At 37.8% G+C, this 27054-nt stretch overlaps 1 protein-coding gene across 5 annotated transcripts in view; it reads left to right on the top strand.

The window, feature by feature from the left end:
* Positions 1-26839, top strand: part of Arid4b (AT-rich interaction domain 4B) — a 132033-nt gene extending 105194 nt beyond the window's left edge. For 4 of the 5 annotated variants that reach the window (XM_029484988.2, XM_085831279.1, XM_021180100.2 and 1 more), the window contains 7 exons: positions 8742-8826; positions 11534-11732; positions 14531-15745; positions 18797-18910; positions 21026-21241; positions 23192-23338; positions 25482-26839. In XM_029484988.2, the coding sequence (XP_029340848.1) occupies positions 8742-8826; positions 11534-11732; positions 14531-15745; positions 18797-18910; positions 21026-21241; positions 23192-23338; positions 25482-25609 (2104 nt within the window). In that variant the 3' untranslated portion in view covers positions 25610-26839. Of the gene's footprint in view, positions 1-8741; positions 8827-11533; positions 11733-14530; positions 15746-18796; positions 18911-19600; positions 19754-21025; positions 21242-23191; positions 23339-25481 lie in introns of those variants that run through there. The other variant, XR_003838576.2, reaches the window with a different exon arrangement.
* Positions 26840-27054: the final 215 nt, after the last annotated feature.

Raw genomic sequence — 27054 nt, 5'->3', positions numbered from 1 at the left:
GAAAGAAGGGAAGATTTTAAGTTGAGGCATTCAGATTTGTAATGACCTAGGAAGGGAAGTGAGACCTGATCCAGCAAGTCATACTTACGTTATTAAGACAGATGCCGTCTGTTCTGACCTCAAGCAGTTCTGTGCTAAGAACTTTTCAAAGAAGAATCTAACAATCTTGATGAAGACCTCTGGGGTGGATCTGCATACTTCTGCAGCATAGAGGACAGGACGGTACTTCAGCACATTTAACAACAGTTAATCTTAGTGAGCATGACAATGTTCCTACTGTTCTCTGCAGTAATTACCAAAGAGTGCCTTAGTGATGAACCAGCAAAAACTATTGTTGATGTTTCATCATGTCTGAAACTGATACAGAGGACTACAACAAATCACCATCAGCTCTTCAGTTTATTTTCTGTGACTTTAGGGGTCTCCAGCGTTATTGTGTACATTAACATTTAAGGAATCGTTAGACATGAAGCTTTATGCATAGAGGTTCATGAGAATGGCTTTATTGGCATTCACGCTGTTCACAATAAGCAGGCTTTAGCACTTTGTGTATGAAGCTATTTTATGTTTATTTTATCCGATTTTCTGTAAGAAAAAGGAAATAAGAATATGTTAGTTTTTAAAAGTGTTATTGTTGATTTCTGTATTTTTCTTTCTCCTTAGATGCATAAATTTAAATATTGTTCATATCCCAGTTTACAGTATAAAACATGTTAACAAAGATTATATAAGCATTGGAGAGTGTTCTTTGCCACAACAAGGAAGAAGAAAAGTTTTTTATTTAAATTTACTTCAAGTAAATTTGGAGCTCTTGAACCCAAACCACAAATGATATATAATAGCAGTAGTGAGTTTTTCTGATACAGTGATTGTAAGTTACTGCTAACTGATAGAGAATCACCATGCATAGGATGCTTGGAGTGGGTTAAATCAATGTATGATTTTTTAATCCTTCCAAAAGTAACATGCAGTCTAGAAAAATAAATACAAATAAAATTAATGGATTAAAATTAAAATTACAGTGCTTTTGAAAATATGGCTTTGTAAAATTTTAAGAATTATATTCCTGTGGGTGGTCTATAACTTGGAATTACAGAGGGCTTTGAGTTGCCCAACATGTGTGTCAGGAGCTGAGCTTGGATCCTCTGGAGGGAGTAGTTTGCACCCTTAACCACTAAGCCATCTCTGTGGCACCATTGACTTGTGATACATAATACATGAACCGTAAGTGAGCCCTTATTCCTTTTTTTTTCTTAATTCCTTTTTTTCTGTTCACTTTCTTATTTTCTTAGCAGACTATTTTACATTCTTTTTTTAATTAACACTCCCCTGATTTCCTGTCCTCACTTTCAGCTGGTAACTTGAATTTTAAATCTGATTGGAAAATTGAAACAAGAAAAAAATATTTTACTGATTTATACTAATTTCTTGCTTTCATCTACAATCTGGCTGTGTATTTGTCACCTCTACTCACAAGTTAATATCATGCTCCTATCTAGATGTTGTCTTGTGAAAGACAGAGGCCTGTTTTCCTGATCTGTTTAAATTATCCCCACCACTTGTAGACTTGCACTTAACTTCTTCTGTCAAAGAAAGTCCTGTCTTGAGCCTGCCTGGTCCTACTGTGTCATTTCTGTGCATCACTCCATGAGCTATTTGATGGTGTTGTTTGCTTCTGTCTTGTTTTCTCATTTATGGGTAAGCCCACTCAGATAGCCCCTCATCCCATACTTTAATAAGTTATTTATCAGGTCTACTAGGTTTGGCATCCTGTCTTTAACCAGTAATGTTATATCCAGCTGGTCACTCCTATGACACTCCGCTTGCATCTGGCTGTGGCAGCTGCATCTGTTTGCTTTTTTTTTGTTTTTTGTTTTTTCTCTTACTATTCTACCCTTAATTATCTTGTGCTTTATTTCTTATTTGTATTTGGAAGTTTTCTCTTTAATTTTTTGTTTTATTTGGTCTTCTGCTGACTACTGTAGTTTGTTACTTTATGTTGCTGTTTTCCTAACTTATCATAATAACATGATTCATATAGTGATGTTTTCAGGCTCAGGAATATAACTTCTCTTTAGAACACTGAGCTAGTCTTATTAGCAACTGAGAGATTAAGTTTCATTGGGAATCCTCATTTCTTAGGACTTTCTTCTTTCTCTTTTGTTCTTTTAAAATTACTGAACTGTTCCTTTTCAGCTTAGTTTTCTAGTTCTTTTTTTAGACTAATCTACCCTTCTTTTGTTGTACCTGAATGTATTCCATTTAGTGGGATTAGTGTGCTGAAGAAACCATGCAAAATCATCCTGTTCTTGCTTTGAGATTATTGTGATAATGAAAAGAAAAGCAAATACACTGGGAAATCACTCGCTGTTCTTCAGCGTAGACGGTAAAGGCCTGAAAGTGTACCTCATTTGATGATGTTTGTAAACAAATACTTGTAAAATTGTTTTAGAAGAGATTGACTTTTGAATTAATCACAGTGCAGGAGTACAAGTGAAAATCAGCATCAACTTCATGAAAAAGATTAACAATTCCATTATGGTTATACCGGAGAGCCTTGAGTTTTTCTTTGTATTTTCAGTTCAGACTGTTGACTAAACCTTGGTCTGTCTCATTGAGTAGTTTTAGAGGTTGGCAGATGTTTCAAAAACATCCACTTGGACATGTTCCATATCATAATTTACAAACTAATAAGTACATTTCTGTTGTTGTTCAAATATGTACAAGTACAATTTCTGAAACGTAATCAATTATTTGAAAAACTCAACTTTGGGGATATACATTTTGCAATTAGTGCCACAGCTCTTAACCATTTGCAGTGGCCTGAGCTTGGTCTGTACTTGTCCAGGGTGTTTTCTCGACCCTACCTGTTACCTCTCTGGCTATTGACAGAGGCTAGCATTAGAATCCTTAGGAAATCCTATTGTTAGAATGACTATACTGTTTTCTTGAGCTTCTTGTGACAAAATGTAAATACAAGAATGCTGTCATATTCATGTTTCTGTCCTTCTGCTGTTATGTTATTTTGTGGGTGGTGGTGGTGAAGATAAGTCTTATATAGCATAGGCTGGCCTTGAACTTCCTGTTTAGGTGAGGGTGACCTTATTTATCCTCCTGTTTTGTCTCCTAAGTGCTGTACCATAATGCTTGGCTCCCCTTCCCCCTCCCCCTTCCCCTCCCCCTCCCCCTCTCCCCTCCCCTCCCCTCTCCTCTCTTTTCTTTTCTTTTTGGTGGGGGTGGCGTGGTTTGGTTTGGTTTTAGAGACAGGATTTCTCCCTATAGCCCCGGCTGTTTTGGAACTCTGTGTAGACCAGGCTGGTGTTGAACTCATAGAAATCTGCCTGCTTTTGCCGACTGAGTGCTGGATTTAAAGGCATGCGCCACCACTGAGAGACTGCTATTCTTGATTTTGATGAATAGCATTTATGTCATTTTATGGATTTACTAGTAAGAGAAACTTGTAGCTTTCTCTGGTGTGAACAAGTACTCAGCGGTCTCTGAACGATTTCCTTTAGCTATGTATCAGTATTTTAAATAAAATATGTTGTCAATAACTTTTAAATAATTACTGAGTACCATTTTAGAATTTTGGTATTTAACGTAATAGCTAATTATTTGGGGTTTTTCTTTGTAATAACCTTTATACATATTTCAGATAGTTTTAAAGAATTGTGTCAACTTGGTTTTACTCTGAATGTTTGTTTTTGCTTTGTTTGCTCTGCTTTGCTTTAAGACAGGGTCCCACTCTGTATCCCAGGCTGGCCTAAACTCAGAGATCTTGTCTATCTATGCCTCCTAAATGCTGGAATTAAAGGCATGGACCACCATGTCCAGCTGTTCTGACAGTATTTTTAAAACACCCGTTTCTGCGTGTTTGTTTGTTTTTTTTTTAAACTAAAGGTATGGCTGAGTATATTACTATGTGCATAAAGTATTTTTTTGAAAGCTGGGTTTCATAAGATCTGTTGAAGTGGGCATAATATCCATTTTATAGACTAACGGTCTGCTGCTTTATTGTCACCAAATGATTTGCCAACACAGCCAAACAAAAAAAGTCAGAAAGCTTTTCAGAGCTTGTAGTTTTCTCTGGTGAGAGCAAGTAGCCAGCTGTCTCTGAATGGTTTCCTTTTGCAATGTGTCAGTATTGTCAATATATCACATCCGACATGACATCTTCTTTCAAAAGGTTTGTATCATTACTTTGCAATTACTGTTTTGCATTGTCTTCTAGGTTTAATTGTAAGGTCCTTGCAAATAAGTGCTATGTTGTAACTTTGTGTTGAATACATTGATATGTGTTGAATAAATACGCTTATCTATATAATTTTGACCATTTTTTTCAGGCCACAAGACATGTGAATCTTTTATATTAAGTACTTTTAGTATGTGTCTTCTCAGATTAGGCATTTGTATTTGCCTAGCAGTTTAGATGTATATCAGATGCTTATCAAGTTTCTATGTACAAAATTATTATATAATTACTAATAATGGAATTGGAAAGCTGAGGCTAACCAGTCCTCCTTTTTCTTCCTTTTTTGGTAGTACTAAGGCTCAATTCTAGAGCCTTGCTTATACTGACAAAGTGTTTAACCACTGAACTATACTGCTTAATTAAAACAATCAGGCCTAATTTGTTTACTATTTGTTTTAACTTTTTAAAATATGTTCCTGAATAGGAAAAACAAGACAACAAAAGTCCTCTTCCCTTCTGTCCTGTCTTTTCTTGCAATGAAGAGGCCATTGTTGTTCCTTGGTACTTTATAGTAAAGGTAAAGGCAGATGGGTGTGTGAGCCATCCAGTCATTCTCTCTGCTTTCATATAGCCATAAGACTTTGTGCTTGAACCTCAACATCATGAAGCATGCTGACTGATGAACAGGAATACAATATTTGACAGGGCTCATCTGAACAACTGTTGCACATAGTTGCTGGTGTAATCCTAGTGTTCTCTGCTCAGTGGAGATCCATATGCAGATGCATACCCTTGATTCCCTGTATTGTGATTCTCTTCTAAAGTCACTATGACATTTTCACCCACACTTTGTTCTTACTGGTATTACTCTTCCACTCTCACCCTTATCCTGTCGCTTCCTTCTCTTTCTCATGTTGCTCCCCATTAAGATATATGTTCATGATTCCCATTCTAGTTTCATGATCTACACTCACAACTCTACATACATCTATCTAAAACTTAAAGTCTAGAATCTGCATATTTGAGAGACCACGAAGTGGTTTTTTGTTTTGTTTTGTTTTTCTGAACTACCTTTATTTCATTTACCATAATGATTTCTGGTTATCCATTTTCCAGCATGTGTAATGATTTTATTTTTATTTATAGCTTGATAAAATTTCATTATGTATGTATATGTGTCACATTTTCATCATCCATTCACCTGTTAATGGATAATTAGGTTGCTCCCATTTCCTAATTATTGTGAATGGTTGGTACCCTATGTGATTCTTTTTTTTTTTAAACCCATTTTTTTCTTCACTCTCTTCATGTGTCTGTGTGTATGTATGTGAATGCAGATGTCCTTGGACTCTGTCTATGTACCTCTTATTTGCTGAGCTATCTTCCAGTTCCCTCCTATTGATTCTTAAAACAGTAAATAACTTGGGGGAGCCCTCCTGTACAGGGAGAATCATGATGTCAAGAGGATACAGCTGTTACACACTTGCAGTATATTCTTTTATTTGTTAATGTTGGTGTTTTCTGAGACAGAGTCTCTCTCTGTATCCATAATAGCTCAGAGCTCTTCATTTTCCTGTTTTGGCCTCCTAGGTGATAGATTATAGATGTTCTTTCATGTGTTCAGCTCCAACACTCAGGTATTTTTTTGTTTTTGATACAGGGCTTCACTATGTAGCGCTTAGCTTTCCTGGAACTCAATTTGTAGACCAGAGTGACCTTAAACTCAACAGAGATCTACCTACTTTTGCCTCCCCCTTGTGTTGAGATTAAAGACATGCATCACAATATCCAACAATTCTAGTATCCTTTCAAGTTGTATTTTGAGGGATAAATAAATGTTCTACCTAATAAGGTATCTCAGTGGAAAAAAAATTAAAAATATTTTACTTTTCTATTTCTTAGTTGAAATTTTTCTCATTTTTGCCACTTCTTTTAAAAACATTGGGCTTTAAATTTTTGTAGTGTTTTAAGATATTTGAATTCTCAATAATCTCTACACCAGAGTGAAAAGCAGGAACGTCAGGAGTCAAGGTCAGTCTCAGCTACATGGTCCACATGACACTGAAACAGTGTCTCAACGCAAAACTGATATTCACAGCAGGTTCCCAGACAACCAGGGCTACACAGAAGAACCCTGTCTTAGGGGGTGTAATGAAGCAAAACAAAGAAAAGATATTTGAACTGGAACTAAATTTCCTGTTTTCTGTCTGCACCAAATATCCACTTCCATTATCTTTAAAATAAGTGTATTTTTGTCTCTTTTTAGCATATATTAATAATAGTATATATAAGTCTTAATTTCATATAGCCTAAGCAGAGTGCACTGCAGCTTTTGTTGTAGGTCCGAGTACCTTTCATTTAGTTGGGTCTTCCCATTGCCGTCTGATAAGGATGTTACTGTGCTGCTTAACCTCTTTCACATACACATGTAGGACTTTGACATCATTGCTGGCTTGAGTTTGGTTCTACTTTTAAATTTATTTATTATTTGCGAGGAGTATGTTTGCGGGATGTGCATGCCACAGTGTGCATGTAGAAGTTAAAGGACAACAATTTGGAGCTATTTCTCTCTTTCCACATTTACTGGGTTCTAGAGGTGGAACTCAAAGTTTTCAGTCTACATGGCAAGTATTTTTACTTGCTGAACCATCTTTCTGGCCTCTTGTGACAGGATCTTGCTGTGTTGCCCAGGGTGGCCTTGAATTCCTAGGCTCAAATGATTCTCCTCCTCTCAGGTGTCTGAAACTCTAGGTACATCTAGAATCCTATTCATTCCTATAAAACTGTGATACCTCTGGAAATGTTAGATTGGGGAGCTGGTACTCTACCACTCAGGGATCCTTTGTCCCTAAATGGCTTTCTTAAGCATAATGCAGTGTTTTGATGCTGCTGTGATAGGTAAAAATGTACTGTAATGCTAAGTGTATCCTACTGTATCAGGCTAAGTGCCAAAGGAAAAGCAATACTTGGTTTGCATTTTTCTCGGGTATTATATATTTGAGCCTTAAAACACATATATGGCATGTGGGTTTAGGTTTCATTTACTAATGTGTTAGACTGCTGATGTTGTGAATGGTTCAGTCAGTGGGACACTTATAGAGACACTGAGATGTGTCCAGAATGCATCCTATAACTCATTATCTCTTTTATGACCACCATCCGGTTTAGCCAGGAGGAGTCTTGGTGTGCTATACTATGTGGAGCTGAGTCAGCAGTTTCATAGTGGCCTGTGAAACACTAGCCTAAGGGTTGCTTTAGATACTTGTAGGTCTTCTGTTTGTCATAACATGAAAACACGTTTAATCAAATGATGACTTGTATAATTTAACTCTTTTTCCCTCCAGGAGGGTGGTTGCTTTTTGAGGTCGGGTCGCTCTTTGTAACCCAGACTGTCTGTAACTCACATCTGTAGCCAGGCTGGCCTGAAGCTTCTGAAACTCTTCCCTTAGCCTCTCAAGGCCTGATTCATCACAGCTTGTTAATTTAGTTCTTGATTTGGGACCATTGTTACTTCACTCTAAATGCTTGTAATAATGAAGACATTTTAATCTTAAACCTTATTTTCAGGTTTTTGTGTTTGTTATTAAAGACTGGAGTCACAGCTTAGGATATGCAAGGCTATAATTTTTAATCTCCAGCACTGCAGACAGATAAATAAACAAATGACAAATAGTCATTCTTTTTATGGGTATAACTTTGAAACAGAAAAAGGGAATGATTGAATTACTTTCTAATTTTTTTTAAGTCTTGTTTATTTATCATGTATATAGCATTCTACCTGCATGTGTACCTGCAGGCCAGAGGAGGTCACAGATCTCATTATAGATGATTATTAGCCACCATGTAGTTGCTGGGAATTGAACTAAGGACCTCTGGAAGACACAGTGCTCTTAACCTACAAGACTTCTCTCCAGCCGCCTCTAATATTTATTCTCTAGCTTTTTTTTTTTTTTTAAGGAAAAAAAGTACTCTTTTTTTTTTTATAGTTTAATATAGTCAGTAGTATTTTGCACTTTGCAAAACCCTGAACTTTGAACATTGAATTGAGACGCCATCATAGCTCTGTTGGCCCTTTAATGTTTGTAACTATATGAAAGAAGCTTCTTAGGGCAAATGAATGTTTTTCTAGCATTTTATGAGCAGCACCCCGCTGCCCCAGGGTTATTTGCATTCTCTAAATAGCAATAGGAGGCTTTCTATCAGAGTGTTACTTAACTATAGCATGCTATCTTGGTAGGTTTAGAGGGGGGAATTCCTACCCATTGCTTAAGAGCAAAACAAATGTGTAGAAAAGATTATACTTTTTCGGTATTTACTGAGCATGATTGGTTTGAGTGGAGGAGTAGTGAACCTAGAGGATTTATGAGGGTTTGGTTCATTCAGTAGCGATAGTTACCATGGGGCAGTCAGTTTGACTCTCTTTGATGTCTTGGTTGCATACTCGTCAGATCTTTGAAGTTGTAAAATATTTGAGTTTCTATTTGAATATAGTATAGTTCCTTCAGTGGCTTATAGTTTACATATTTATGCTCATTTCTCTTCATTTTAGATATGATGAATGGATTAAAGCAGATAAAATAGTAAGACCTGCTGATAAAAATGTACCAAAGATAAAACATCGGAAGAAAATAAAGGTAAGGTCTTGATTTTTGCTACGTACCATGAGCTGTTAAGTAACATTTTTCCACCCGCCACCCCACCCCACCCCAGGGCAATTAAAATACATGTGTGGGCAGGGGCTAATTCTGATATTATCGTCTCTTTTAAATAACACTTAATATTTTACCAAATATTGGATTTGCTCTAATTACTTTTGTCACCCGTGGAAAGGTTTTAGAAAAGTGCTCAGTAATCTTTAAGGCCCTTTCAGTCTCAACATTGTATAAAGCCATACAACCATATTGCATTTATCTGTTTAAATCTTTTCCTGTCTTTTGTAGTTCCCAACTAGGAGCCATCAAGCATTTTGGGTAGGGGATGTAAGTAGATTTAAGGTGAAGAGATGGTCTGAAGACAGAGGAGAGTCTATCTCTTCATCTCTATATGACTGGATACTGCCTCACAATGTCTTCAGTACTCTCCTTACCACACACTCAATAGCTAATATAGGATTTGAGCTCTCATTTGCAAAATTGTACCACTCTGCATGATAGAATAAAAAACTAGATCATTAATATGGTTTTGAAATTTTTAAAAATCATTTTAAATCGCTTTTAATTGTGTCTAGTTGACACACTTATTAATAATTCTGAAACTCAGTCTCCTTATTCCAGGGAAGAACTGTTATGGTCCTGTTTAGGGACCCCTTTGTGGTCTTAGATAATGAATGCTTTTATTACTGTATTGAGTCTGTTTTAAGTTTCTAGTACAGTAATCCAGTACCTAAATCTCAGGATTTCTTAAGCTCTTTACATACTTACTGTTGATCCTATTGGAAAATACGTAAACGGTGCTATACTTAGCATTGTTTTTAGTAATGGAAGAATATTTGTTTAAATTTTTGTTAAAAATCCAATGTCTTTGTACAAAGCAAGGTTTAGCTTTTCTAAGTAGGAGAAGCAATGTTTGAATCACACATATGAAATGTTCTCTGAATGTCTCTGTTCACCTCTTTATACTAACTCAAGCATGTTAAAATTCTTGCTCATAAGAAAAGAGGCTTGTGAATTGGAAATTAGCAGATTCTAAAAGGTTTCTTATATATTATCTTTTGGTATAGCACATATCTCCTGCCCTCTTTAAGTTTTCTCGTGAGAGCTGTTGTTGTAGAGACTTCTTTGACTGCCACTAAAAAGTATTTGACTTGAACTGAAGTAAATTTAAGTTGTTTCAGCCTCCAATATGCATGGTAGATTATGATTTCTGAGCTCAGTCATAATATGCTAAGAACAATGGGAGTAACAACCTTTGCAGGCTGTGTTGGTGGCCTGCCTTCTGAGGATAGTCTGAAAGTCAGGCCAGATTACTGGGGCTTGCTATTGAGTCATGTACCAGAGTCACGTGGAGAACACAGTAGAACAGGCTTTCTGGTTCCATCCTCAGCATTTTCAGTCTTCTCTCTAGGGAGCTGTTTTTCTAGCAAGTTCTCAGAAATTTCAGGGTCAAGGACCCCATTTGAAGGACAGCTACTATCTGAAGTGAGCTGTTCCATGGAAGGGAGTATTTCTACCCTCACATATCTTATAAGGTGACATTAAGTATACACAGTCCCTTGGAGACAAATAATCACTCATGTTTTCAGTCTGACTGTGTAATAGGACTTTAGAATTGTTGTTGCTAAGTCACACTTTAGAGAACCTAAATTGCAAAACAAAGAAACAAAAAATTGCTGATAGGAAATAACCTGAGCCTTGACTTATCTGTAAATTGAGGTAGGAAGACTGCCTCTGAGCTCACTTCACAGCAGGTCAAAGAGAGTAACTCTTACTGTACATTTCAAAGTACAGAACAGGGCCAGTCCAGCTTGTTATTTTACAGTGAGACTAGTCATTTTTATATAAAGTTGTTGAAATTGAATTTCTTCCTTTGTAATATTAAATTTGGACTTATGATTTAATTTTTAATAATTTATAACAGCTGTTAGTAATACTTATTTGCTGATCTTAATCACTGTCAGATTTCATACCTACTATTAGATTGTAAATACAAAACAGTTTTTCTCAGATTTTGCTATACCAGTGCCTGGCAAATACAGAAGTGAATGCTCACAGTCATCTATAAGATGGAACACAGGGCCCCCAATGGAGAAGCTGGAGAAAGCACCCAAGGAGCTGAAGGGATCTGCAATCCTATAGGTGGAACAACAATATGAACTAACTAGTACCCCCAGAGCTCTTATCTCTAGCTGCATATGTAGCAGAAGATGGCCTAGTCGGCCATCACTGGGAAGAGAGGCCCCTCGGTATTGCAAACTTTATATGCCCCAGTGCAGGGGAATGCCAGGGCCAAGAAGAGGGAGTGGGTGGGTAGAGGAGCAGAGCGGGAGGGTACTTTCGGGATAGCATTTGAAATGTATATAAAGAAAATATCTAATAAAAATAAATAAATTAATTAATTTTAAAAAAGAAAAGTTTTTCTCTCACAGTGTTTTCATGAATAATCTAAAAAGAGTCAAATCTGGTTATTTTGAAGTTCTTTTCTTTTTATATGGTATTTTTTTCTCTGTTAAATATTTAATAACATTCTTTGATGTTGTGTTAAAATAGGATTAATGTTAGTAATAAGTTTATGCTTATATTTTATATATTATGTATTTTATATACTATAATACATAATTATATATTGCTTCATATGTTATAATAAGATGATAGCTAACATCTAATGCTTTATTTTTTAATCTAGAATAAACTAGACAAAGAAAAAGACAGAGATGAAAAATACTCTCCTAAGAACTGTAAACTTCGACGCTTGTCAAAATCACCGTTTCAGTCAAATTCATCTCCTGAGATGGTTTCCAAACTAGATCTTGCTGATGCCAAAAACTCTGATACAGCTCATATTAAATCTATAGAAATTACTTCCATTCTTAATGGACTACAAGGTAAACATAATTGTTGCATGCAAGTATTTGATTTTAATTTCTACCTTTAAATGAATTTTTGTGTAGTGATACATGGCTGCAATTCTAATAATCTGAAGGAGGCTTGAGAGTTGAGGCTAACATGAGCAATATATGAATAAATAGTCTTGTTTCAGGGGGAAAAAAAAACAGCCTTATGTATTCTTGCTCCTTCCATCCCCTAAAAAAAAAATCATTCCTAAAGTTAAATCCTGGCAGTGGTGGCACACACCTTTAATCCCAGCACTTGGGAGGCAGAGGCAGGCGGATTTCTGAGTTCAAGGCCAGCCTGGTGTACAGAGTTGAGTTTCAAGACAGCAATGGCTGCACAGAGAAACCCTGTTTCGAAAAACCAAAAAAAAAAAAAGAAAAGAAAAGAAAAAAAGGTGGTTGTGTGGCATCAGGTTATTTTTTGTTTTTTAACCAGAATTTGTTTTTTGTTATTTAACCAGAATTTTGTTAGCACCTCACAGTGCTGGGTTTCTTTCATTCTTGCCAAACACTATCCTTCCTGTTGTGGTATAAAGCATAGGTTGTGTTATATGTTAGGATTATAATGCAGTTCTGAAAGTTGTAAAGAACTCATCTGCTTATTTTGATCTAGAGGTTATGGTTAATATCTGTTATTGTAAGTAAGAAAGGCAGAGGACTGGTCTGGAGAGGTTATGGTTAACATCTGTTATTGTTAGTAAGAAAGGCAGAGGACTGGTCTGGAGAGGTTATGGTTAATATCTGTTATTGTTAGTAAGAAAGGCAGAGGACTGGTCTGGAGAGGTTATGGTTAATATCTGTTATTGTTAGTTAAGAAAGGCAGAGAACTGGTCTGGAGAGGTTATGGTTAATATCTGTTATTGTTAGTTAAGAAAGGCAGAGGACTGGTCTGGAGAGGTTATGGTTAATATCTGTTATTGTTAGTAAGAAAGGCAGAGGACTGGTCTGGAGAGGTTATGGTTAATATCTGTTATTGTTAGTTAAGAAAGGCAGAGGACTGGTCTGGAGAGGTTATGGTTAATATCTGTTATTGTTAGTTAAGAAAGGCAGAGGACTGGTCTGGAGAGGTTATGGTTAATATCTGTTATTGTTAGTAAGAAAGGCAGAGGACTGGTCTGGAGAGTTGGTTCTGTGGCTAAGCGCACTTGCTGCTCTTAGGGACCTGAGTTCAATTTTGAACACCCACATGGTGGGTCATAAGCATTTTAATTCAGATTGGAAGGGATTCAAGCACACATTTGGTGTATACCCATACATTTAAGCTAAAAATTCATACATACAGAAATAAAAATAAATGAATTATATTTAAAAAGTAGTGAGATTATTAAATCTGGTATGAAAATGGATTGGAATAGGAATCTGATCTACAAAATAAATTAATTCTTTTCCTTAAAATATTTTAAACTGCTCATAACTCGATTTGACTATAATAGAAATTAGATTTTTCCCTTATTTCAGAGTATGAATTCATTATATAAGCCTACTGCTATATAATATTCTAAAGTTTGCTTTAAAATTCTGTAGTATATCTAATATGGAGAATACTATATAGAAAGAATTACATAGTTTAAAGAATAAGAATTGGACACCAGTCAGAAGCAGGTAGTAGTTAAAATAACTAGATGTGCCTCTTCTCAGGAGTTCTCACCAAACTTTATTAATCATTACTTTTAAAGTAGGATTTAGTTGTTTGTGGATATACTCCTAAAGAGGGAGTTGGGGCTGGAGAGATGACTCACTGGCTGCTCTTCCTAAGGTCCTGAGTTCAATTCCCAGCAACTACTTAGTGGCTCATAACCATCTATAATGAGATCTGATACCCTCTTCTGATATGCAGGCAGAATACGGCATACATAGTAAACAAACAAACAAACAAACAATCATACATAGTAAATAAACAAACAAACAAATAAATAAATCTGTCTTTGAAAAGGAAGATATTGTTTAGCTTAAACAATAATGCTAAACATTTAATATAAGCCTCAGTTTGTGACAAAGCATGGGTAGAGGTCTTCAATGTCGTTTGGGCCAAGTGTGGTGCACATCTTTAATTCTAGTATTCAGGAGGCGAGGGCAGGCAGATTTCTCAAGAGTTCAAAGCCAGATTGGTCTATATAACAAGTTTCTAGCCAGCCAGGGCTACATAGAGAAACCTGTCTGAGTAGACTCTGTAGGTCATATTCTGATTTCAGAGCCTTCTTCATTAAGAGCTTAATCCATGATTGAGGTCATAAGTGAGTTCTTGGAAACCTTGGTGCTTACCATAGATAGAACACCTGCCATAGACACCTGGATGATCAGGAAGATATATGCCATGGGAGTAGCAGACTACTGTCATTTTAACTCTACATTTAACTCAGCGCTTAGCTTACGTTGATCGGGATGTTTTTGCTGGGTATTGCTAGTTGATCTAGGAAGCAGCAACATAAAAGATATGGAAAGGAGAGCTGGAGTTTCATCTGCACAGTCAAAACAGGACATAAAAAGTATGGACGACTTCTTTAGGTTAATCTAGGCCTTCAAAGAATGTGCATTTAGTTTAATGATAGTTTAGTAGCAGTTTAGTGATAGCCTTTTGCAAATATCACTACTAATCTCTTTTCTCTACACTTGGTACACTGTGACCTTTCTGGGGAAAAAATAGAGAATCAGTGGGTGAGTGGTTGGGTGGATGGGTCAATGGGTCGAAAGATTCAGTATAATAATATCTTCTTGTGGGAGGTAGAGCATTGTAGAATGCTTATCTGGCTGGATAAGTCATGTTGCCCCCCACCCCTCTTATTTTTTAGCTTCTGAAAGTTCGGCTGAAGACAGTGAGCAGGAAGATGAGAGGTGTACTCAGGACGTAGATAACATTGGCAAAGACGAATCAAAGGTGGAACATTCAACCCACACCAGAAGTGACCTGATTTCCAAAGAGGGACAGAGTAGTCCATCTTTGCTAGAAGAAAACAGAGTCCATACAGATTTGGTAATAGCCAAAACAGTGTCAAAATCTCCAGAAAGACTAAGAAAAGATATGGAAGCAATATCGGAAGATACTGATTTTGAAGAGGAAGATGAAATCACAAAGAAGAGAAAGGATGTTAAAAAGGACACAACAGATAAGGCTTTAAAGCCGCAAACAAAACGTGGGAAAAGACGGTATTGCAATACAGATGAATGTTTGCAGACTGGATCCCCTGGCAAGAAGGAAGACAGAACCAAGAGTAAAGAGCCGCTCTGCACAGAAAACAGTAGTAACAGCTCCTCAGATGAAGATGAAGAAGAAAAGTCCAAAGCAAAGATGACACCAACCAAGAAATATAATGGCTTAGAAGAAAAGAGAAAATCTCTGCGGACAACTAGTTTCTATTCAGGATTTTCAGAAGTAGCAGAAAAAAGGATAAAGCTTTTAAATAACTCTGATGAAAGACTTCAGAACAACAGGGCTAAAGATAGAAAAGATGTCTGGTCAAGTATTCAGGGACAGTGGCCTAAGAAAACGCTAAAGGAGCTTTTCTCTGACTCGGACACTGAGGCTGCAGCTTCTCCACCCCATCCTGCCCCAGATGAGGGGGCAGTAGAGGAGTCACTGCAGACTGTGGCAGAAGAGGAGAGTTGTTCACCCACTATGGAGCTAGAAAAGCCACTACCTGCCAGTGTTGACAATAAGCCCATTGAAGAAAAACCCCTAGAAGTTAGTGACAGAAAAACAGAATTTCCGAGCAGTGGCAGTAATTCAGTGCTCAATACCCCACCTACCACACCAGAGTCGCCTTCTTCAGTCACTATAACAGAAACTAGTCAGCAGCAGTCTTCTGTCACAGTGTCAGTGCCCCTGCCTCCAAACCAGGAAGAGGTTCGAAGCATTAAGAGTGAAACTGACAGCACAATTGAGGTGGACAGTGTTGTGGGGGAGCTCCAGGACCTCCAGTCGGAGGGGAATAGCTCACCAGCAGGCTTTGACGCAAGTGTGAGTTCCAGCAGTAGCAATCAGCCAGAACCAGAGCACCCAGAAAAAGGTGAGGTGGAAAACAACATGGTGACTATTTGTAGGATTTCCCCTCTCAAGCCTTGATAGTTTCACTGTATCTCTTAATGTGAGGTGGTTGACCTGTGTGCTTGTATGGACACAGTGAAAATGGATAGTAGAAAGATAATTTGAATATTGATAGTGGGATGGATTTGGAAGCCTTTAATGTCTTTTTCTTGAACCATCTATGACCTTTCAAGTGGATTTTTAGACCGCATGATATAACTTGCATCTAGGCCCTGAGTTTAAAACTGATGAAATTCATTCCATACATTGATTGACTGGATCATGTGAGCCACTTAACTGTATTTCTGTAGCACTGTGCTTGCAGTTGAAATGTTCAGTCACTCACGAACGTTTTGATTTGTTGCGAGACTCTGTCTACCCTTAACCAAATATTGTAAGTAGGGGTTTGGAGCAACCAAGTGTCCAGGCACTGCTTCCTTCAGACAACTGAGACAAACTTGATTTACAAGCTTGGCTTATTTGTGTGAGTTTGTAAAGGAATTTGATGCTTTATTAGATGTATAACTTCCAAATTGAAGGACCAGTATGTGTGTTAATAGTACTCTACAGTAATATTCTTGATTTTCCTGTGAAGGTTTTCAAAGTGGAGAGTCAAACTAGGACTTTGTGAAAGACATAGTGTCTTCTAAAGGTATCATAGTTGTATTCCGCCATCATTTTTCTTATAAACGACTTTAATTAGGTGTTTCAAATTGGTGCACTCTAAGCTGACATTTGGGTTTGAAACATGTACATCCACTGTAAAGAGCACTGGAGGGTGTGTGTTTTGAGTCTCAGAGGATAGTGCAATAGTGAGGGTCTTAGCTGCTGATATAGAGATATGGTAACCTATGCATCCTGTAATCCCAGCACTTGGGAGGTGGAAGGAGGCTGCTCCAGAGTTCAAGGCCAGTCTTGGCTACAAAATGACTTCCTGCCCAGGGAGACCCTTTCCTTATTTAAAGAAATAAAGGATACTAACTAAATCTTTAGTGAAAACAGAAGTTGGGGATGTACTGGTGCAGCTGCCATTGGGATTATCTATGTATCACGCAATATCCTGGAGTTACAATACATAGTTGTGAAAAAAAGGCAATTTCAAAGGAAAAGAGTGTAAGTTGGGCCTTTAGCAGTATTGTATTAAATTCTCGATCTTGAGAGATTATATCTTCTTCTTTGTCCTCAACACTAAAGAAAAATTAAAGTTATCCAGAAAGAGTTTGATACCTTTTCTACTGAGGCTCAGTTAGTGTTGCTCTTTTGAATATTAATCTTAATTAAATTAAAACTATGGGATTTGAGCTGAAAAGACGGTTCCTTGGTTAAAAAGCACTTGTCGCAAAGCCTGATGACTCAGATGTGATACCTAAAACACATTTGGTTGAAAGAATGAACCAAATTACAAACGTCGTCCTCTTAAACACACATATAGAATTTTCTGTCTAAAGTGCTATGGCTGGAGTGATGGCTTAGTGATTAAGAGTGCAGACCACTTTTGCAGAGAACCAGAGTTCAGTTCCCAGCACCCACATCAAGTGGTTCACAACATTCTGTAATTCCAATTCCAGGGGATTCAACACCATCTTCCGGCCTTCATGGGCACCTACCCAAGCTCATACCCACATATATAATTAAAAATAAAATAAATACTCTTTTAAAGGTATGGAACTTGAAGCCACCTGCTTTATCAAATCAAAGGACTATTCAATTTTTAAAAATTTATGCCTCTATAAACTCTTAGCCATCTACCATATGGGCTCATTCTATTTATTTATTTATTTATTTATTTATTTATTTATTTATTTTTAAGATGTGTTTCAGAAATGTATTTTCTGAGTTTTGGCTCACTTTTCTTTTAAGCATTAGTTTATAAAATACACATCAGAAGGAACTTGACGGTAATTATTTAGTAAAAAAAAAAAATACAGATTTCATACAGTGAACAGCCTATTACATTTTTCAACCAAGAAAGCCATATTTTGTAAACTATAGGTTAATTTCACCATTGATAACAGGAGCAGGAAGAAACATTTTGGTACCACGCCTGATGTGTTATGGTATTAGAAATTGGAAGCAAGTAGATATATCTGTCTCTTTTTTTTAAAAAGCTTATTTTTGGTAGTCTAAGATTGTGTATAATTCAAAAGATACAGAAGCATAATAAGGGCTAAAGACAACACTAGTAGTATATAGAAATGCTACAGCTTAGAATAGTGATGAATTTGCAGCATCAAGGAATTTCTCATTGAAAATAAACACAAGCTAGTTTAAGAAAGAATGATATGATGTTGGTTTATAATAACCCTTTGCATGTCATTTCACACCAAAATGTCTTTTTTTAGACCATGTTGCTGAGTTTGTGAGTTGTTTACATGTTAGTTAGCCAGTGCCCTAAAAGTAAATTCACATAAAACAATTATGAGTTTCTATCAAAAATGTATCCAATTAATATTTTGCAAAGCACCATGCTTTTAACCTGTAATTGCAGAACTAGGGAGGTGTGCAAACACAATCAGGAGTTGAAGGTAGTTGTCAGCTCTGTAGAGGTTAGAAGCCAGTCTAAGCTGTATGACATCCTTGTATCATTCAAAATTACATTACTTTGTTAACATATTAACTTACAGAATCTTAACAGTTAGTTTTATTGGACAGTCCTATGTTTGAGGTACTAGACCCATTAACTGTGCTATGCTGACAGCATTTTCAGTCGTGGTTTTCCTAAGAAGAGTGTACTTTGTTTTTCTGGAAGAAGCTCTTACATTTTCAGGGTTGGCTGTCATTAATGACAGTTAGTTAAAAGTTGAGAAATAACTCATGTGATTACTTATATAAATATCATAGAAGTGTATAGTTTGAGAATACGTTCTTCTAAAATACTTAAGTCAACTAGGAAATGTCTGGCTGTGTTTTGTGTTGCTGGACTGGATGTGTAGCTCAGTGGCAGAGCATTTGCCAAGCACCTGTGTAGCCGCAGCCTCAACCTCTATCCCTAGCAAAATAAAAGGGAGATTCTATTTTGTGTTTCTCATTACAGCCTGTACAGGTCAGAAAAGAGTGAAAGATACTCAGGGAGTAGGAAGTTCATCAAAAAAGCAGAAGAGAAGCCATAAAGCCACCGTGGTGAACAACAAAAAGAAGGGAAAAGGCAGTAAGTATAAAATTTGCTTTGAAGCTTCAAGATCCAAAAATAATAGTTGTCCTCCCCCACAAAGGTTATTTGGTTATAGGATAATTCTACATTTTTTTCCACATAACCTTAAACGTCACACAGGCTGGACAGTTGGTGCACACCTATAATGACATTGTTTGGGAGGTAGAGGCAGAAGAATCAGGAGTTCACGACCATTCTGGGCTACATAGCCAGTTCAAAGTCAGCCTGGATTATATGTGACTCTGTCACAAACAGTAAACAGCCAAAAGTTACACAGGAGTTTTCTGATCATGGCTACAGTCTAGGATTGAGCAAATCACTACTATAGGTATTGGTTGCTGGTGAGTGATCATGTAGATATCATGACCCAGTTACCTTCATGTTCACAGTGTCTACATGTATGATTTGTGGTTTTGTTATAATGAAGTGGATTGCTTCATAATTTTTCAGAACAGCAGGCAAAGATAGTGTCGTAGGCACAGTTCCAGTCTGTGAAATTACATCTGTCTCCAAACCATACTACTTGACAGCAATCAGCTATCTAAGACTGGCAGGGACTATTCATTGGCCTGCAGAGACTATAATGCTTTGCTGCTTCTGAGGGCTGTGCATTTGATTATTTATTTATTTGTTTATTTTTTGTAGACAAAATAAGAAGTGGAAAATATGTAAAGAATTTTTTTTCAGGTGCCCCACACTGACCCCTGCTGCTCTTCCGAGACTCCTGCCACCTCCACTGCCTGACCTTTGCTAGCAGCGGCCTTGGCTGCACTGCAGTGCAGAAAAGGGTTACGCGGTCAGCTCCCCGAGCTTCTGCTGAGCCCATATGACTTCCAGGCGGTGAATATGGCATCCTTCGGGGCCCCGGGTGGCTGTGCTCAGCAAGGCCGTGTCAGGCAGGCTGAGGCAGGCCACAGCACATAAAGGGGCCAAGCCTTGGGTGGCTTAGTTAGGAGTTGCTATGGTTTCAGAGCGGCAGTGAGGACTGGAGAATTCATTAAGATGTGTGCTTAGGACGCAGACATTATTTACTTCAGGGGAGGAGGTGCACCTTTACAGTTTTGATCACTTTTGATACTTTCAGAGCCCCTGCTTGGGCACTACTAAAGAATAATTCATCAGTATATGCCAAATTGGTTCTAGATTACTTGGTATAAGTAATAGAATAGTTCAAATATGTTTTTCTTACACTGTAATGCCTTTGTCTTTGTTACCATTTTAATGTCATTTCCAGAAAGGCTCATCTTCAAAGAGTCAATAAATAAGTTTGTCTAGTGAAGTTCATGGTAGTGTCCCACTTTGATTATCTGGCTTCCATCCTGGCAAATCAGGTCATTGACTATTCTCTGACCATTCTTAGTGTAATCTCTGCAACAGAATCTGTCATGGTACTTTGTATCCAGAAAGAGGACATGTACAACTAAACAAACCCTATTCCTGTCACAAGGCAAGTGGCCAGGGATAAGGTCGTCCATTCTAGGACTGAAGCTTCATTAGTGATGGTGATGACTTTTAGGAGACAAGCTATTGAGTGTAAAGAGTTAAGGAATCCGTTACATTGGTGCTGGTGATAGGTACTGCTGTGGCAGTGGGATTGGTACATGTTGCTGTGTCCTAGAGTTGCTGTGTACTAGAATGAAGGCGTTCCTACAAGGAGTCCTTTATTCCAACAGAGTAAAAAGCTCTTTAGCTAGGTAAGAGCCTGTGACTGAGTGAAGCATCTGTGGTATGGGTATGTGGGTGCATCAGCCTCTGGCTTACTGTGTTTCATAGTAAAGCTAGCAGAATGGAAGGTCAGTGCAACGAGTTCATTCCTATTGGCAATATAGGTGGGAAGACTTTGGCATTTGTTTCCCTTGGATGAGATATGTCTGCATACGCATGTGCTTTTTCTAGGTTTTATTTTTCCAGTGCTGGGGGCTGAACCCAGGGACTTGGGCTTGCTAGGCAAGCATTACACAACTGAGCTAAATCTTCAACACTGATTTTCTAGGTTTTCTAGGTAGATTGTTTACTGTAGTGGAAAAATCAAGTGCTATATTTAGAGTTATCCTCCTAAGTTGATGATAGTTTGACCAACTTTTGTTTATTGATGGTTTCTTTCTCTTTCAGCAAACAGTAGTGACAGTGAAGAACTTTCAGCTGGTGAAAGTGTGACTAAGACTCAGGCCATCAAGTCGGTCCCCACTGGAATGAAGACCCACAATAGCAAGTCTCCTGCAAGGATACAGTCTCCAGGAAAATGTGGCAAGAATGGGGATAAAGATCCTGATCTCAAGGAGCCCAGTAACCGGCTTCCCAAGGTTTACAAGTGGAGTTTTCAGATGTGTAAGTGACATATGCAGTTTAGGATGTAGGGATTTTGTCTTAGTTACTCCTGATGCCAGGGCTTTAAAAAAGAAACTACACTGAGCCCGAGAGACATGGCATAGTATAGACCTTACTAAGATCCTGATTAGAATGAACAAATTGCTAAAAGAAAATATTAAGACAGATGCTAGCCAGCACTGAGTATATGTAAGGTTGAGAATCTGCCTGGAGACAGTGTAGGGGTGCCGGAGGAATGACTTACTAGTTAAGAGTCTGTTCTTCCAGAGGAGGGCAATTCAATTTCCTGCACCCAGGTCAGGCATCTCACAACTGTAACTCAGGGGCTCTGATACCATGGTCCTCTTTGGGCACCTGAACTCAGGAATATAGACCATACATACCCAATTAAAAATAATAAAAATAGGAGTGGGTGAGATAGCTCAGTGGGTAAGAGCACTGACTGCTCTTCCAAAGGTCCTGAGTTCAAATCCCAGCAACCACATGGTGGCTCACAATCATCTGTAATGAGATCTGACGCCCTCTTCTGGTGTGTCTGAAGTCAGCTACAGTGTACTTGTGTATAATAATAAATAAATCTTTTGGCTGGAGTGAGCGGGGCCGGCCAGAGCAAGCAGAGGTCCTAAATTTAATTCCTAACAACCACATGAAGGCTCACAACCATCTGTACAGCTACAGTGTACTCACATACATAAAATAAATAAATCTTTAAAAACAATAATAATAAAAATAAATATTTTTCTTACTTTGTCTTTTAAAGAAAAACATCGTATGGGAGCTAGGTATGGGGCCACCCACCTGTACTCTCAGAGCTCAGGAGTCTGAGACTGGAGGATTGAGAGTTTGAGACTAACATGGATTACAAAATAAGATCCCCGTCTCCTTTCTCTTCCAAAATACAATTTTAACCTTTTGGTTTCTTTGCACCATATTTGTAAATATACTTTTCCTTTTTGAAACAAGATCTTGCTATGTAGCTTGTCTGGCTGGGTACTCAGTGTATAGATAAGGTTGCCTTCAAACTCAAGGCAATCCCTGCCTTAGTTACCTGAGGGCTAGAATCTCAAGCCTGCCATCATAACTGGGTTGGTGGGTTGTTTTGTTTTGTTTTGTTTTGTTTTTGAGACACAGTCTGGTTATGTAGCCTTGTCTGGCCTGGAACTGACTGTATAGGCCAGGCTGACCTGGAACTCATAGGCATCCTCCTTCATTTGCCCCCAAGTGTTGGGATTAAAGGTGTATTCCACCATGGCCTATACCAGGTATAGCCAGGCATTGGCTATTTTAACTCATACACTATGGCAGTGTTGTGTATAACTAGAAAACTTAGTAGAGCTGGGGATAGTGGCTATAATCCTAGCATTCAGAAAGCAGAGACAGCAAGAATGGAAGGCCGGGTCAGTTTGGGCTGCATAACAAAACCCTGTTTGCCCAAAAGAAGAGTTTTAGCGGGGCTGGTGAGATGGCTCAGTGGGTAAGAGCACCCGACTGCTCTTCCGAAGGTCCAGAGTTCAAATCCCAGCAACCACATGGTGGCTCACAACCATCTGCAACGAGATCTGGCGCCCTCTTCTGGAGTGTCTGAAGACAGCTACAGTGTACTTGCATATAATAAATAAATAAATCTTTTAAAAAAAAAGAAGAGTTTTAGCATAATGCATAGATTATAAAGTCTTTGGTTTGTATGTGTTCATTCAACAAATTCTGTGCTGTACATTTCATTGTGTCTGGTTATTGTAGTCAAAGGACAGGGAATAGAGCTATATTTTGATGTCTTTGGTTTTTGTGTGTGCTTTAGCTGGTATAACAGGTGTGCACCAACACACATGGAAAATTGTTTCTTGTAGTTTATCTGTCTTAGACCTTACTCTAAAACTATATTGACTTTTTTCATTTTTTTATTAACTTTTATTCCCAAAATACTTATTAATGAAGCTTTTAAATTGACAGCGGACCTGGAAAATATGACAAGTGCTGAACGTATCTCAATTCTTCAAGAAAAATTGCAAGAAATCAGAAAGCATTATCTGTCTTTAAAATCTGAAGTCGCTTCCATTGATAGGAGGAGAAAACGTTTAAAGAAGAAAGAGAGAGAAAGTAAGTACTTTTTCCTTAAACATAATTTCAGTTTATTAGATTGCTTTTGAGGAAGGACTATGTCTATTGTTTCTGTAGGCAAATTCTTTACGCTGTCAGCTTCATCTGTTACGACATCACAGTGCTTACTCACAAGGCGTACCCTCAGTATAAAGACAAATAGGGACGTTAGGCCTTCACTGGGTGGCAAATGGCTGTAGACTTAGCATTAAGAAGGCAGGGATATAGCAAGAGTGGGAGGCTCCAGGTCAGCTTAGGCTACATAGTAAAATTCTTTGTCAAAAAAGAAGTTTAGCATAATGCACAGATCATAAGATCTGATTTGTGCATACTCATTCAACAAATCCTGTATTTTGCATTTCCTTTGTGCCTGGTATTATTGTAATGAGTTTGTTTTAAAGAATTCTTTGACAGATAATCACACATCTAATGGGCACAGTATGGTATTTCAGTACATCCATACTTGTGGAGTGATTACTTCAGGATTTTTAGGTTGTCCATCTTCTCTTTGTTATAACAACATTCAAGCTGAGTCAGGACTATATAGTGGGACCCTGCCTCATAGTCTAAACCAAAGTAAAAGCAAGAGAGTGTAGACTCCATGACACTGCACTGTAGTTACTCTCTCCTTCCACCTGTGTTTATGTGTTTGCATGTGTGTGGAGGCCACAGGACAGCCTCAGATACCTTATTTTTTAAGACAGTGTCTTTCATTTGCCTGAGCCTTGCTCATAGGCTAAGCTGCCTGGCCACCAGACTCTGCTTTTTTTACATAGGTTCTAGAGATGGAACTGGGTCTCTGTAGTCATTTCAGTGACCGGGCTACCTCCCCAGCTCCTACATATGTTTTAATAAGTGCTGCTAAATCTAGGGAATATAGATTCCCACTTTGAGATTCTAGAGATAAAAGTCTTTTAGAATATGATTTGCAGATGTTGTCTCTACAGAGATAGTGGCTATTTGAGGACCACGATAGTCTCTGTAGAAACTGACTCTGGTGATCCAGAGACTCTGAAATGCAAAAGTGTGTATAGTTATGTTCCATTGCAATTGTCTTTATAAAAGATTCGGTCTTGCAGCAATGCTTTCATCTAAAGTTTTAAGCAATATGGACAACTAGGGACAGTAGAGGGAGCATTTGGGCAAATAGAGTTCTAAGTAACAAATTTGCTTCTCCAGCTTACTCCCATGTATGGAACAAACTTGCTTTTACAGTGTGTGTGTGTGTGTACACATGCACACATACATATGTGCAAGTGTACCACGAAGAGGTCAGAGGACAACTTTTAGAAGTCAGTTCTTTCGTGGGTCCCAGAGATGAATTCAGATTGGCCAGTCTTGGTGGCAGGTGCCTTTATCCGTAGAGTTGTCTCACTGGGTGTTTATTCCTTCTTATTTGTGTATAGAGATCATCTTTTTAAACATTCCATTTCATGTACTGTTAATAATGAAAGACTTCCCTTGAGGAAAACAGTCTAATACAAACTGGGAGGTAGTACAGGTAGTAAGCTTTCACCTCAGCCACCCATTCTTTTTACACTTGGAAACAAAGTCATTCATTTTCTGAGTGCAATGTGCACAAGAAGAAACATCATGGAGTCATTTCTTCCCTTCTACCTGGTAGCGTCTGGGCGTTCAGCTCAGGTTGTTAGGCTATATCTGCCAAGCTCCCTCTGTGGTCTCAGAGTTTAGTGGAAAGGTGGTACAGAATGAAGTATTAGAAAAGTAGCAGAAATGACAGACAATTTTCCTGTTTTCATTAAAAACTGTGTGGGTAGTTAGTGAACAAAGTTACTCTTTAATTATGTGTTCTGTAGTATGGATACACAAATCCTTTCCTCCCCTTCCTCTTCCCTCTCCACCTTGCTTTCTTTTTCCTTTGACAGGGCTAGGAATAGAACCAATGTCCTCGTAATCCCATCAAGTATGTTGCCACTGAGCTGTGCCATCTGTGGTTTGCAGATGGGCAACAGTCTGCTGCTGGCTTTCCCTTTCCGTATACTGTGGTACTTTGCACAGGGATGGCTCTGTACGCTGACTTTGGAGAACACAAGAGAAGTTTAGGCTGAAGCTGAATGAGCTTTTTGCATATTCCCACTGCAGCCTGCTTTGTAGCCTCACATGTGTTCTTCCTTCTTCTCAGGTGCTGCTACATCTTCTTCCTCCTCTTCTCCCTCGTCCAGCTCCATAACAGCTGCTGTTATGTTGACACTAGCTGAACCATCAATGTCCAGTGCATCACAGAATGGAATGTCAGTTGAGTGCAGGTGACAGCAGGACTTGCTAGAGCACTTTGCACTTAATGGCTGTTGAGGGCCACATCTTTTTTTATACTGCACAGTGGCACACAAACACACAAAATCAGACAAGCACTATTTTATATTTAAAAATTATTTCTTGACAAGCTGACTTGGCACTTAAGTGCACTTTTTTTATGAAGAAAAAGTACAACGAACTGCTTTTCCTCAAGCAATAATTGTTTCCAACTTGTCTGGGAATTGCGTGTGTCTGGTAACTTGAAGGCCTTCCACTGTGGCAGAGGAGGCTTTTCACTGCCTGTAAAGACGACACAGTAGGCAGAGAAAAGGTGGGCCAGAACATGTGAGAAGACTTACTGTATATGTATTCCCTTGTATTTTGTTAAAGCTGGAACATTTGATATTTTTCCATTCATTTATTAAAAATATGAACCTATTTTCATTTGTACAAGCTAATTGTTTTTTAAAGCAAGTCACTTTAGGGTGACTTTAATTGTATAAGTCAAGCACATGTAACAAATTCAAGACTTGCAGTTAGGTAACAGGATTATTAGACATCATCCTGGTAACCAAATATTAAAGATTCTCTTTAAAAATGACTGAACATGTTTACAGGTTTGAATTAGGCTAAAAGGTCTGTGGTGGCTTTTCACACCCCTTCAAATTGAAATGGGACTACTGTACTTTGCCATTTTTCTATAAATCAGTATTTTTTTTTAATTTTGATATAATACATTGTGTGAAAAAAGAAAATGGCTAATAAACTGTATTAAATCTTAAACAATGTATAAAGATTGTACTTAGCCAGTTCAAAGTGTATATTTATTCATAATGAATTATAACAGTTATATTTTTGTGTTTTCTTGTAAATGTTTCTTTTCCCTTAAATACAGATAATTCATTTGTATTGCTTATTTTATTATGAGCTTACAACAAAAAGACTTCAGGAACAAACTGTTAGAATGGTTCAAGGTTGTTTATATGACCTGCCTCACAAAGATGGTTATTATTTTAAGTATAAGTAGCTAGTTGGGTAGTAGGCCTATACAATTAAATGCCTTGTATAAACTGCAGAATGAACGCCAAGCTGTTTTCACTTGTATTGACTTTATGTTGTATGATTCCAATCTCTGTTTGGCACTTGTATTTAATTCCCCACCTTTGTAATACATTTGTATATTGCGGATGTGTTCATTGAGGCTATTTAAAACCTGGCGCTGTTAATACACAGTACTTCACTGTACAGACCGTTTTACTGTTTTAATTGTGATTCTGTGTGCTTTTTTTGAATGAGGCTGGCATGTTTTATTTGTTTTCTGGCAATACATGTGAGAATCTCGAAGCGTTTTGTTGTAGATGCTAATGTGTCAGAATCCTTAATCCTTTACATTGAACCTTTCTAAGAAAAGCATTTTCAGTCTTGTAATGTGTGCTTACAGTAACTAATTTTGTTGAAAA

This window comes from Mus caroli, unplaced genomic scaffold (assembly GCF_978045245.1).
Source record: "Mus caroli unplaced genomic scaffold, Mus_caroli_1 scaffold_15, whole genome shotgun sequence".
Taxonomy (NCBI): domain Eukaryota; kingdom Metazoa; phylum Chordata; class Mammalia; order Rodentia; family Muridae; genus Mus; species Mus caroli.
Note: the sequence above shows the minus strand (reverse complement) of the source record. Positions and strands in the feature narration are given on the sequence as shown.